General features: G+C 31.3%; 1 protein-coding gene across 1 annotated transcript; it reads left to right on the top strand.

Moving 5' to 3' along the window:
• Positions 1–7,963: 7,963 nt before the first annotated feature.
• LOC130801841 (uncharacterized) lies at positions 7,964–14,325 on the top strand. Its single transcript, XM_057665758.1, has 7 exons — positions 7,964–8,219; positions 8,514–8,638; positions 8,719–8,780; positions 8,881–8,976; positions 10,914–11,017; positions 11,191–11,327; positions 13,967–14,325. Exons 3-7 carry the CDS (start codon positions 8,721–8,723, stop codon positions 14,047–14,049), a joined length of 480 nt encoding a protein of 159 aa, XP_057521741.1. The 5' UTR covers positions 7,964–8,219; positions 8,514–8,638; positions 8,719–8,720; the 3' UTR covers positions 14,050–14,325.
• Positions 14,326–14,517: the final 192 nt, after the last annotated feature.

Below are 14,517 nucleotides of genomic sequence, written 5' to 3'. Positions count from 1 at the left end.
GCCAGCGAAATAACACTTGATGAAAATGATATAGAACCAAGAACGATACAAGAATGTCGGCGTAGGAATGATTGGCCAAAGTGGAAAGATGCTATTCAAGCAGAGTTAAAGTCACTTGAGAAACGAGAAGTTTTTGGACAAACTACCCAAACACCAAATGATATAAAACCGGTCGGCTATAAATGGGTGTTTGTAAGAAAAAGGAATGAGAAAGATGAAGTGGTTAGATATAAGGCACGACTTGTAGCACAAGGTTTTTCCCAAAGACCAGGGATTGATTATGAGGAAACGTATTCTCCAGTAGTAGATGCAACTACACTAAGATTCTTGATAAGTCTAACTGTCTCAAACAGGTTGCAAATGCGACTTATGAATGTTGTGACCGCATATTTATATGGTTCATTTGATACATACATTTATATGAAAGTCTCTGAAGGACTTAAATTACCAGAAAACCACAAATCACGAGAAATGTTTTCTGTAAAGCTGAAAAGGTAACTTTATGGACTAAAACAATCTGGAAGAATGTGGTACAACTGTCTTAGTGAATATCTACTGAAAGAAGGATTTAAAAATGATCAAATCAGTCCTTGTGTATTTATTAAACGGACTCAATTAGGATTTTCTATAATTACAGTTTATGTTGATGATTTAAATATCATTGGAACTCCTAAAGAGCTTGAACAAACTGCAAAATATCTAATGAAAGAATTTGAAATGAAAGATTTTGGGAAAACAAAATTTTGCCTTGGATTACAAATAAAGCACTTAAGAGGTGGAATCTTTGTGCACCAATCCAACTATACAGAAAAGGTTTTAAAAAGATTTCATATGGACAAAGCTCATCCGTTGAGCTCTCCAATGATAGTGCAATCACTAAAACCAAAAGATGATCCATTTCGACCTTGTGAAGAAGACGAGGAGATTCTTGGCCCTAAAGTACCATATTTAAGCGCAATTGGAGCTTTGATGTATCTAGCTAATAATACAAGACCTGATATTGCTTTTGCTGTTAATTTATTAGCTAGGTATAGCAATTCACCAACAAAGAGACATTGGAGTGGGATAAAACATCTGTTGCGCTACCTTCGAGGAACTAAAGATCTTGGATTATTTTATTGATCAAAGCAAGATGCTACTCTTGTTGGATATGCAAATGCTGGATACTTATCAGATCCCCATAAGGTTAAATCACAAAATGAATATGTATTCACATATGGAGGTACCGCAATATTTTGGAGATCCACAAAATAGACACTGATAGCTACATCATCAAACCATGCAGAATTGATCGCCCTTTATGAAGCAAGTAGAGAATGCGTTTGGTTAAGGTCAGTAATTGGTCATATTCAAGAAGAATGTGGAATAAACTCGATAATAAATTCTCCAACTGTAATTTTTGAAGATAATATCGATTGTATTGAACAAGTTAGTGAAGGTTTCATAAAAGGGGATGGAACTAAACATATAACATCAAAACTTTTCTTCGCACTTGACCTCCGGAAGTATAAAATAGTAAAAGTCAAACAAATTCAATCAAGTGAAAATTTTGCAGATTTGTTCACAAAGTCCCTTCCATCAAAGAGGTTCGAACAACTAGTATATAAAATTGGAATGTGTCATCTACGAGATATTTGTTGAACTCAGGGGGAGAATCATACTCACTGCACTCTTTTTCCCTTAATTCAGGTTTTTTATCCCATTGGGTTTTTCCTGACAAGGTTTCTAATGAGGCAGTATTAAATAATAATATTGTAATAATATTTTACTCTTTTTACATAATTAGAATGCTATTAGAATGCATTCAAGGGGGAGTGTTGAAATATAGTGTGAAAGGTAATTAATGAATTTACCCTAATGTGAATGCATTCAATGTAATTGTAGATGAACTTGCCTATAAATATGAAAATTTACCAATGTAAAAAACCACACCAATTAGTAAAAACATTTTCCATCTTCTAACTTTTATTCATTCTATTTCCTCCTTATCTCTCTTTTTAACAGTTTCCACTTTGAAGTGGAGCAGTGGACTATTATGATTCTTTTACAACTTTTATGGATGGAAATGGAATATTTATTTATGAAAAGTTTTTGAAAGTGTCTGATTTAATTTTTTTTGCTTTTGGTAGGTTAAAATTTTTTTAAAAAATATAAATGGTTATATAGTTATTTAAAAAGCTAATTTAAGTTAATATTGAAAAGTTAATTTGGTTAGCTTTTTATTGCTTTAAGGTTTGTTTGTCTACTTTTCTTAACATACACCTAGTGTTGTCAAATATCTCTCCAGATAGATGTCTTATCTAACTACCTTAAAAGCCAATAAAATAGTTAATACTTTTAGTTGATCAGACAAACTAATTAAGATTTAAGTCAATTAGTAGTCAAAAACCGATAATTATTTACCAAACATCCCCTTTATTAAATTATAGATCGATAAGTCGAAATTTGTAAGATTTAAATGTATTATGTTATTTTTTTACTTATATCTAGAGTTGATTCATATATGTGGAATTTTTAAAAGTTGGAGCCTTACCCAAATTCTTAGGGTATGCATCTATATGGTTTAGGAATTAAATTAAAAAAACGAATTACGTATTTTTTATTGTATACTTGCACCCAACTACATTTGTACAAAAATTAAGATAGAAGAGACTGTGATGAAAATTATATTATTCTTGCTTATAATGATATTAAAAGTTAATAATGAAATATTAAAAGAGATAAATTAAGTGTAAATGTGAAAAGTATCATTAGTTTTTGTTTGTTAATGAAGAAAATATCGATATAACTCTTGAGCGAATAATTTATTATGACACTAAAGTTGGCTACAAATAAAATCAATTATCTATAACTATTATTAAAACAAAACACGAATAATATTATCACTTTTTAAAATTGCTTAAGTGTCACAATTTCAATAAAAATTTTCCCACCAAAATTTAATAATAATGTCATTGTTATTATGACTAATTTTTATATCTTTGACTTTTCTATTTTGTATTTATGACTGTTATACTATCTATATTGATTGATTTTTTACTTTTTATGTTATATACTTATTTTATTTAATGTACTAAAAAACTATGTATTTTATTTTTTTCAATTATAAAATCTTTTTAATTTTATTTATTAAATGATTATAAAGTCTTAGTTTATACAAATATGTAACAAAATTTTAATAAAGTCGTGCATCGTACGGGCACTATCTAGTAAATATAATAAGACCAAATCATACCTTTACCCTTATTTAAGAGTTCATTGGAGCCCTATAATTTATCATACCTATAATTATTCAATGTGCTTATGATAACAAATGAAGAAACAATTTGGTCATTCATTTTGTTACTTCCCAACATTGAAACTAGAATTTCAACCACATTGAATCTGGGATATCATTTTTTGCAATGACATCCTTAACTTCTAAAGTATTTCCTCCGTTTCAAAATACTTGCAACACTTGTTTTTTTACACAATCTAATATAATAATTTAATTTTTAATATATTTATTTAGGTATGATAAAAAATTATAAAAATTTGATATTAATAATCTTTGCAATAAGACAAATTAAACAAGATATCACTTGACTATGTTTTAACTTATAGATTAAAAATTAATCACAAAATTAAGAGTGATGAACAAATAGTGTCATATTTTCTAATGTTGCAACTAATATGAAACGGAGGAAGTATGATTCATATTTCTATCTTCTATTTCTTTGTTCTAGCTCTACAAATTATCCTACCTTTACCCACCTAGCCATCCTCAATTTAAATTCCCTCACACCGTATGTTTAGTACTACATTTTATTTAACCTATTAGTCCCATTTAATTTTTCACACTTGCCAAGGCAACATTTTAACCCTTAATATCTTAAATTGTTCTTAATAATTCTTGTATCGCGACAAATTAAACAAAATCTCACTTGGCTATGTTTTAACATAAGAAAAGAATAAGGCACAGAGAGATTAAGAAAGAAGCTATTTCATTATATCACAAAGTTCAAAGAATACAAGGGTACAAGAGGTCCTATATATATATAGAGCAACAAAGGACAAAGGACAACTCATAATAATAGTAGTTACAAGTGTAACAAACTCTAACAACCTACTAACAACCTAATACATTCTTGATTAGTTGTAACAAAACACCTAAGTACTATATAATGGACACGTGCTCCTTGTGTTTTTGAAGAAGATATTTGTACTTGTAATGTAGACCTGCTATGGGACAATATAAAAAGAGGCTTGGACACTTATACTTATTATCACACTTTAGCTGCTCCACTATTCTTATCAAGATTAAAAACAAAAAATAAATGAAACTAATGGGTAGAATAGAAAAAAGTAATATTTTAATATCATTTAAAAATTTGGTGGGCTAGGGTTTCGATTGGGGTGGCAATGACGACTCAAATGGGGTTGGGGTTGATGCTGTGGCGTGGAGGTTGAGTTTGGTGGGCATGGGGCTGGGGCTGGGGCTGGGGCTAGTGCAGGAAGAGGCTGGTGGATAGAATTTTATTTATTTTTTTATTGAAGATTACTTAGATGACCTACTATCTCAAGTTAAAATTTAGGAAGGTATGCCACCAACAAATGTATCCTAAAGTTGAGATTATAAAAAATAATTCAAAGTTGGGTTTATTCTCAACAAATTACACAAAATTCAGATTATTAACGTCAAATTTTCCATATATTTAAAGAAAAAATATAATATAATTAAAATATATAACATTTAAATAATTAATTTTTGGACTGTTTTAATTTTTTTAGTAGATTTAAAATATCAACTGAGCCTATTTGAACGATTTAAATCAGTTTATACCAAATTCTTTTAATATAGGAATAAACATTTTTAGTACAAACACTTTCAACTATTTAGGAACTAATTTCTTCATATTGACCATATATAGCTATATCTAAAAGAAAAACATGTGATTATTATAATTAAGATTTTTACCCAAATTGAATTTCTTATTTACTAATTAAATGACTTATAAATCAGTTACATATAACATTATATTCAAATTAACTTGGTATATATTTGTAACAATTTCAAACAAATAATCTACATTGTGTTACAAGTAGTGAAGGAATTATAAATTAATGACGCTTTTTATTACTTTTGACAAAGATTGACACTAAGGTTTGTCACGTAATAGTCAAATAATCCGTTAAAATTTCTCCATTTGTCAATATTAGAGGACCATAATTGTCATTTTTTAGCATTTTTAGTACTCCTTACATTTGTTTTTGTTTGTTCAATTTATTTTTTATCGCATTTTAAAGTAAATTTTAAACCTCAAAATATTACTAACAATGAATCATAAAAATTGAAAAAATTATATATTAAAAATTTTTGCATTAAGATAAATTTAATAAGATCTCATATGAATATATTTTATCTTCAATACATATTTCAAAAATCTAATTTAAATTTCTCTTTCCTAAAATAAAGTGGACAAACAAAAGTGAATATTTGAAACAATTAAGTAATTTTAACAAAAAAAATTAAAAAAATAAACTTTAGGTAAACTTAATTCCAAAAATAAACGTCAACATATCCAAGCCTTAGGTTAGGTTCTCCATTACCACTATTCTTAAACACTTCTATATTAGAATATCCACTATCTCTAACCATTAAATGAGTCATAATAGTCTCCTGTGGTGCTACATCTGTTCTCAAAACGGCACCGACTTTGCTCCCATCATCATCACCATCACCTCAAAAACTATTATTTACATCATCAAAAAATATCAAAAGTTGTAAAGCTCTCAGATGTTTTCCTAGAATTGACCCAAATATATCATATTATTTGCATCATTAAAAAGGGACTCATTTCCTAAATTTGAATTACGTGCATAATTTGTAATAAAAGATAATGAATTTAAATTATCAGATTTATTGGTGTAATTATGGGTTGCTCTTGTGGTTATTTTTAAAGAAGCTAATACACCAAAATCATCCATTTTTATTGTGAATTGATTAATTGGTAATCAATTAAAAGTAAATTAACTTTAAAATTACAAAAAAAAAGATAATTTTTAGTCGGTGTAAAATTTAGGAATATAGTTGTTATGTGAATAAGTAAAATTGGGCAAAATAAAAGGATGATCATGGGTATTGTAACGATACTTGAGAGAGAACCAAACATATCAGAACTTTTGGTTGCGGCGTAAATACTGTGCTGATGAGGTGATAGTTAGGTGGTGTTTGTTTGGTTGAGGGGTTGGGTAATTAGGAATTTTTTGTTCTTTTTTTTGTTCGTTGCAAATAAGAGTAAAAGGGTTAGACCGTTATAGAATAAACATTAGGTTTTCCTTTAGGCACGAACTATTGCAAAAAGCGTTTGACAACACTTTTCAAAAAAAATGATATTCTACATGATAGACACGAACTATTGCAAAAGGCCAATGGTAGCAGTTCTTAAAATAATTTCTACAAATAGCACTCTACTTTTGAACATTAAGCTACAGTAACATTATGAAGAAAAAACGTTTATTTTCTGTTATTTTGTGAAATTATTATTTTACCCTCATGTTATTTCATTCATCTCTTGAAGCTTCCATTCATCTCTTGAATATCATCCATTTTTAAACTCCAATCCTTTCTTATTCTTTCAATAGTTTTCTCAAGAATCAACTTGATTTATCAATTAGAAATTCAATTTGTTTACTATTTTGAGGACTGTATTAATTCTTCAGTTGATATTGTAAAAATACCATCAATCAAGCTCAAAATAAGGGCATGTTCCCCAAATTAACTGAATTCATGGAGTATGACTTGGATATTGAGGATGAGGAATGGCTTCAATAAAATTAATTAGGAGCTGTAAAATTAAAAGTAAACCATATGGAAAACACATCAAGAGTTTAATTGAGTTAAAGAACGAAGTATTAAGCTCCAGAACTTGCACAGTTGTTCCACGATCTTCTTTCTTTCAAGTAATCTTCAAAATTATGCATTGCTCTCTTTGCATCTCTCTCTCTGCTCTCCTTGTGTCGTATTAGTATCTCTTGTTTTGTATTGTCCTCTTCCCTACTCTCCTTGCACTCCTTGTACAAAAGAGTGATGAAGGCACAACATATAGATTATAGAGGCAAATAATGCAGGTCCGAGTATCCTGTGTTAGTCACCTAACTTAATTGATTTTCTTGCCCTAATTTCACTTGTAGGCCGAGGGAAAAATGATCTTGATATATGATTTGAGTAGTTGAGGAAGAAAAAAATGAATGAGAAGAGGAAGGGTTTAGATGAAATAACATAAGGGTAAAATGATAATTTTACAACATAACAGAAAAATAAACGTTTTTCTTTCGTAATGTTACTCTAGGTTAATGTTCAAAAGTTTAGTGTTATTTTGTGAACTTTTTTTTAAAAATGACTACAACTTACCCTTTCGTACCTACCATGTAGTATATCCCTTAAAAAAATATAGAACAAGAGTATAAAGGGGTTTGTTATATTAACTTAGACATCCTAGGTTGGTTGCCATATTTTGTTTTTTTTAAATGTCGAAAATTAAATTACTATTTCTTAAATGAGACGGTTACACGATGAGATCATCTCTATTGGGTTGGCCCAATATACACTTTATATTACTTATAACGTTAATGTGATCACTTACAATTTTAAAATATTTACTTTTTACAATTACGATCACACTTACGATTTTAATGTAATCAATTAAAGAAACAACTAGTCTTTTGAGAGACTTATATCAAGCTTAGCCTATTAAAAATTAATGCTTACTTACCGTATTTTTAATGCCTACTTATATTATCTTTAATGCTTACTTACTGTATCCTTAATGCCTACTTTCAATATCGTAAATGTCTATTTATCTCATTCTTAATGCATAAGACTGGCCCAGTTAAAGATGATCTCTCAAAGAAATCGGATCTCATAAGAATTTATATTAAAAAACAGATTAATTATATGGGCTCGTCGAGATGTATCAAACAAGACGAGCTGTAAAATCAAATAGGAAGGGAAAAAACTCGACATTTCTGATTTCCTCCTCAGTCCTCTCATTGTTCTGTTTTCGAAAAACCCTAACTCATTTTCTTACCTCCGCCTCCATTGCTGCTCTGCTTTAGCCTCATCGTCTGCCTCCTCTTCTCCTCTTCACTCTTCTGCTTCCGCCACTTCCTCTAGGCTCTGCTCTAGCCTCTTCCGCCTCCTCCTCCCCTCTTCACTCTTCGGTTGGGACTGTACAAAGGTATGTAAATTACTTATTTCCTTAATTTTTTGGGATTAAATTTGCCTGAAGTATTAATATTTTTTAGTGATGATTTTGCACATTTTTCGTTTAGGTTGAAATTCGTGGGTTTATGAGTTTATTTGGTGGGTGATTGGCATTTTAAGACTATGCGGCCCAAATTATGAGTTTATGAGTTTATTTGGTTGAATTGGGTTGAAATTATGTTTTTGAGTTTTTGAATTAGGTTGAAATTAGCTTGAAATTCATGGTTCTGTTAAATGTAATTTTTATTTTTATTTAAATTGTTGTCAGCACTTATTTTATTCTGGATCCGCCACTGTTCCCCAAGGCAGTACCCACTTTGTCTTCCCCAAACGCCAGCGGCTGACATTCACGACACGGCTCCACCTTCACTCCGCCGTTCTTTGTTGTTTCAGGTATTTTGAACAAGTTTATTCAATCTTTAGCTCTAATATTGATTTTGCTTGATTCTGATTTTGAGTGCAAATAAAACTAGAAATGGGATGGAAGGCAGCTCAAAAACTCATTAGGAATTGGAAAATCTTGAGAGGTGATAATGTATGCCACTAATACTATAACCCATTTTCCCCTTTTCTTTCTCTTACCCTTCATTTTTTATTATTAATTTATATGGATCATATGAAATATATGTGTACAGGTGATGATAATCAGGGGCAAAGATAAAGGTGAAGCTGGTATCGTCAAACGCGTTATTCGATCTCAGAATCGTGTCATTGTTGATGGCAAAAATCTTGTAATTTCTTCTTTTTTTTTTAAACAAATTTTGAACTTTAGTTATTAGTCTGAATCATGGAAATTAATTTCTTTAGTCATTTTTGATTCCAACTAGGCTTTAAATTGTGAATGAAGCTCGTACACAATGATGTTGCTCATTGTATATCAATTGTCACTTTTAGCTGTATGATTGAAGTTCATTGGAGCCTTGGGTTTTATCTTTTATGTATTGATACACTCATATTTAATTAATTATGATTTATGGTTAAGTTAAAATTGGAATATTATTCAATGGTTTTTTTTGGTGATGGTGTCTATATGGTTTCTATTTATAATATAAAGGACCTTAAAGAAAAACGTTCATTAATAATTGATAGTTTTAGTGTGAGCGAAGATACGATCAAAAAGAAAAAACAATAATGAAAAGGCAGAAAAACCAATCAATTGAGTTCAACTTTGATTATGTATCTAGAGAAATGATAAGCTTAAAGGGAATTGAGATAATATTACTTGTAGGCAGATTCAAATCAACAACTCCGATGGACACCAAATACTATCATCTCCATGTACACACCTAATCATAAGAGCAACTAACAACTTCATAAGATACAATTTGCAGAAATGACATACATCCATTTGGGAAATGGGCAATGGTTGTACCCTTTAGACCAGTGACTCATTGTCCTGATGAAAGTGTCGTTATCTTTCAAGCTTGAGATACAGTCTAAAGGACAATGTTAGAGTAATTCACTGATTTTTTTTTCCAGTTTCTTAGTTTTAGGTATTAACTAGTCATGGGTATCCATTTTTAACAATGATTTTGTATCCAAAAGATTTTACCTAAAGATACCGGATGGTAACCAAAAAAGTAGCCTTCATAACTTGGTGTGATTTCTGACCTTTATCACCCTAGTTATCAAACCTTTCAGGTAGAATATGTAGAACTTCTTTGGTAAAGTTGCATTTAATGACACTAGAATTATGAAATCTGTAATTACCTTTTACTTACGACAAACACAACTTCCTCCTCGTAATATAATTGGCTGTAAAAAAACATGTTACTCTTCACTCTCTTAATAGGAGAATGTTTCGTACACTAATAATAGATAGTTACTTTGTAATGGCTTGATTTTGATCAGTGTTGGTTTCTAAGAGTTAAAAGCTGTATGAAATCAACACAATTCATTTGACTTGTAACTTCCATTTCCTGGAATAGTATAAAGTATTGAGTTATTGACATGTGTGCTGATCTAGTATGTTTTAACATATGACTGATTCGTTGACTAGATTTAAGATTGACAAACTCTGGATGACACTTTGATTTATAGTGTCTTAGAAATTTTTATATCAAACTCTAAAATTCTCAACCATCACACTTGATATACAAACAACACTCTCAAGCCCCAAAATGTTCTAATCACCTCACTTGAAGTTAAAGGACTTGAAAGTACTTAATTTGAGCCTACAAAAATCAGTCACCATCAACAAACTACTTATAAAGCTAAGCCAATTTGTTCTTTTTATGCTGTAGGATTTAGGAATGTTTATAAATTCTATGTAGTGAAACCAAGTACCAACACCCTTTCCTTGTATACAAAAGATGAGACATAGCTACTGTAATAAAGTAAAAGCTTGATATAGAATTGCTTAAGCGCATTAAATTTATGCTATTCTGTATTTAAAGTAAACATCACTTTGATCAATCTAAATCCATTACTCATAGTAGTATATTCAACTTACTAGACTTAGGTGTAAATTGTTTGTGATGGAAATTGAGAATAACTTTACTTTTTTTGTTGAGCTTTCTTTGATTGGCTTAGTATATCATATTGCTTATTGCTTAGGTGTACAATGTACGATTGAAATCAAGTGACACCTTGCTTTTTTTGTTGAACTGTGTTTTAATTGCTTTGTATGTTATACCACTTATGGTTTTTTCGGGTTGTAATCTGCAAGGTTAAAAAACACATTAAACAAGGACAAGGCCATGAAGGTGGCATTTTTACAGTCGAAGCCCCATTGCATGTCTCAAATGTACAAGTTGTCGATCCAGTTACCGGGTATTTGACTTATCAAAGCTCTTCAATTACTTATTGTGTATACCATAACCCTCTTTTTTTAATAGCTACAATTCTCCCAAAAAACTTGCATAAAAGGGAGAAGTGTAGCTATCAAAAAAATAGAGGTAGTATTAGTTTCTGGTATCATATCTGAGTGATGTTTTCTTTTGTAGAAAACCTTGCAAGGTAGGAGTTAGATATCTAGAGGATGGTACAAAGGTCAGAATTGCAAGAGGTATAGGAGCATCAGGGTCGATAATCCCTCGCCCTGAAATTTTGAAGATAAGGACCACACCGAGGCCTACTGAACGTATGTATCTGATATTTACTTTCTGCAATTTGTTGTGTTTTGACTTCTAATATCTGCACCATCTTGAAGCAACAGGCTTATTTGGCTTTAACGCTCAAATTTGTAGAGCCTTGACCATTTGTTTCCTTTGGTCTATCGCTAGACAGGTTGAGTCAGTTGCACAAGTACTACCTCACATGACTTAAGCATTCACTTCAGCACACTTATCTTTTAATGCAATTTGTGATGGAATTATACCTGTAGTTGATTAATTTTGAACCCCAAAACTTAAATGCGCCTTATCTTTACCCATGCTATCTATTTGAAGGGAATTTAGCTTCTCACAAGATCTGATATGTGCCTTTCCTGCATAAATATAACATTTAAACCTTACACGAGATTTTTTGTTATGCCTGTAAAATTCAGTGATCTTTCAAAAATAGAGAGTTAAATAGTTGTTACATACACCCTTCGTGTGTCAAGCCATCTATGTGAAGCAATAATTGTTACTCTTTAGAACAAGAAAATACTGTTAGTGCAAATAAGCATGAGAGAGAAGAAAGTAAAGCTATTATCATATTTTTATGCTGTACCTGCCAACTTGCACTGTTAAGAATGGTATGCTAAGTAACTAAGATGTAACAATGGGAACCAAATTTAGTTATTCGAAATGGTTAGAAACCAGTTAAATTAGTTCATTATTGGTAGCTAATTTTTGTTTAGCCTTATAGGGCAATGATTTGGGTGATTTGTTACTGGGTCGATTGGCTAGGTTGATTTATATGTTCTGATTTATAACATGAATAACATAGTAAGATTTTTCTACTTATGCTTGTTTGTTGAGGAATATGAGATAATAGGTTCCATCTTTCACTAATTTTTCTCTTGTGTTTTTTTGAGTACCTTTTATGGCATTAAAACATTTTTCTATTACTTCATCTTGTCCTTCAAATTTATTTAACAAACATTAATATCATATCCTTTGAGGGAGAAGGGATCCTTCTAGTTCGGTCAAAACCAGCCGAGTCCACATGAGAGCAAAGTCAATTTGGTGAAGTTGTGAGAGGAACTCCGTCTTTATTTTACCTGGAAACCCCACAATTATTGTGTAGCTGAGTGAAACATGGTGAAGGAGCTACCTTTGTGCTGTTTTATGTCTTGTCCTTCGTATTTCCATATAAAGAAAGGTACTTAATTGAGGTCTTAACTCCAAATTTCCATCTTGAAAGAAGAAATTTAGTTTCGCTAAAACTTGAAGATGACGACCATGTTCAAATCTTAAAAGCTTTGGGAATGGCGGAGAAATGGTTATCCACCTGAGCCCTAACAACTTTCTAAGAATTCACACAAAAGATGCAAAAGGACTGTGATTTATCTAATCTGTAATGGATCATGATTTTTCTCCTAGAATTGTACCTAATTTAGTCGAACATCCATTTGAAATCTTGAACATGAAATATAACGTTGACTGGTAATTTCTGTTTACTTGCAAACATCCCTTGGAGATTCACTAGCTATGAATGAGGAAAAAAAAACTTAAGCAAGATTATCTATCTAGTGGTTGGGATTGTAAATCAAATAAGGTCATTGAATGTAATTTTTCATATGATGATAATGCAACGATTGTTTGTATTGATGATAATTAATGTTGTTGGTTGAAATCAAAACCATATTTCTTTGAAATGTTGATGAGTATTCAATTAGCCCGTGAAGATAGGATTACTAGGTCCTATAAAAAGATGGACGTGAAATTATTCTAGGTGGAGCAACTTCTAGTTAAATGGTGGTCATGCTATACAGTGAAAAAGGTTTTCTATGGCAAAATGATTTTGTGTGGCGGCGGCTGCTGCTGCAAAGTAGTTTTGATTGCATTGACACGGTCAAGTCCTCTAGGTTGCGCAGTGCAATAGTACCTCATTCCTAGAATATCAAGATACCAAAACTACCTGTTAATTGGACAAGTAGAAAACCTTGCAGACCAAGCTACTCCATGTTCTAACCAATAACCATCTAATTACACGATTTTGTCCAAAATAAACTCATAGGTTCCATTCTTTATAGTTTATCTAAACTTACCTGAACTTGTGTGAACACTTTTTAGCCTAATATACCTTTCTTGAATTTATTGCCTACATCTGAACTTATTGGCCATGACCTGAATTTATTAGTCCTCGTTTGATTTATTCGCCCTAATTTGAACTTATTTTTCCTTATTTGAACATGTCCCTTTTCCTGAACGTATATTTCTTGAATTAAGCCAATACTAAACGAAGCCTTGATAAGGATGAATTTTAATAACGAGTGCTGGAAAGTCGATGGGTTTAATGGTTTATATTGCCAACTTAAATGATATTTAGTTGTCCACTAATGAAGCCAGCATACCATGGAAAATCAAACAAAACCTTAATTTTTGGTTACATTTCTATGCTTTTTTTTACCTACTATGGTTCCCATGCGATACATTGTGGATCAAGGACTTGCAAACAATGGATATCAGCTTACCAAAGGATAGTATTTCTTCATTTTTTACTTTGCTAACAAACATTTACAATGCACATTTCTGGTATTCAGATCCCAGAGTGTGTTGCTTAATGTCCAGTTCTGTAGCTATATCTTGTGCTCCTTCCTTTACTTAGCTTATACATTTATTTCTCCTGCAGCTGGCCCTAAGGATACACCAATGGACTTCGTGCTTCAGAAGACATATGATAAGAAAACTGGAATGGGCATGCCTGACCTGTGAGGACTCAAAGTCCTTTCGTATAACTAGTTCAGCTAGGCGGCTTAGATGGCAAATGGATTGGCTCTATGACATACTAAATGTGGACATGATTTTTATATGCTGATGGAGTAGCATTTGTATTACCCCTCCTGATACGTTTATTATTCATGGTTTCAAGTTATATAAGGTTGGATGTACCGTGCCTACACAGTACACTAATAAATTTATAGGACTGAATTGTTGCAGAATGTATGATCGGATTGTGTACTATGCTCAGAATTACCTATCTTGTGTGTATGTGTCTTGAGTATCCTCTTAAAATTGTAAGAAATAGTGCACACAATTTTTTGATCAAAACCCATCAAATTTATTCACAGATGGATGATGGATGATGGATGATGGATGATGGATCTTTAATTTAATAAGTATTACCCGTGAGCGTGAAGAAAATGTTACATAAGTGGTTTAATATTCATGTGTCTTGATATT

This window comes from Amaranthus tricolor, chromosome 15, assembly GCF_026212465.1.
Source record: "Amaranthus tricolor cultivar Red isolate AtriRed21 chromosome 15, ASM2621246v1, whole genome shotgun sequence".
Lineage (NCBI taxonomy): Eukaryota > Viridiplantae > Streptophyta > Magnoliopsida > Caryophyllales > Amaranthaceae > Amaranthus > Amaranthus tricolor.
This window is presented reverse-complemented; position numbering and strand designations above follow the sequence as displayed.

Bases quoted from the DNA above. Each gene is read 5' to 3' on its own strand.
- LOC130801841 (XM_057665758.1), top strand. From the start codon at position 8,721: ATGGGATGGAAGGCAGCTCAAAAACTCATTAGGAATTGGAAAATCTTG. The intron at 8,781-8,880 runs GTATGCCACTAA...ATATGTGTACAG, and splicing joins AAATCTTGAGAGGTGATAAT to GTGATGATAATCAGGGGCAA. The intron at 11,018-11,190 runs GTATTTGACTTA...TTTCTTTTGTAG, and splicing joins GTTGTCGATCCAGTTACCGG to AAAACCTTGCAAGGTAGGAG.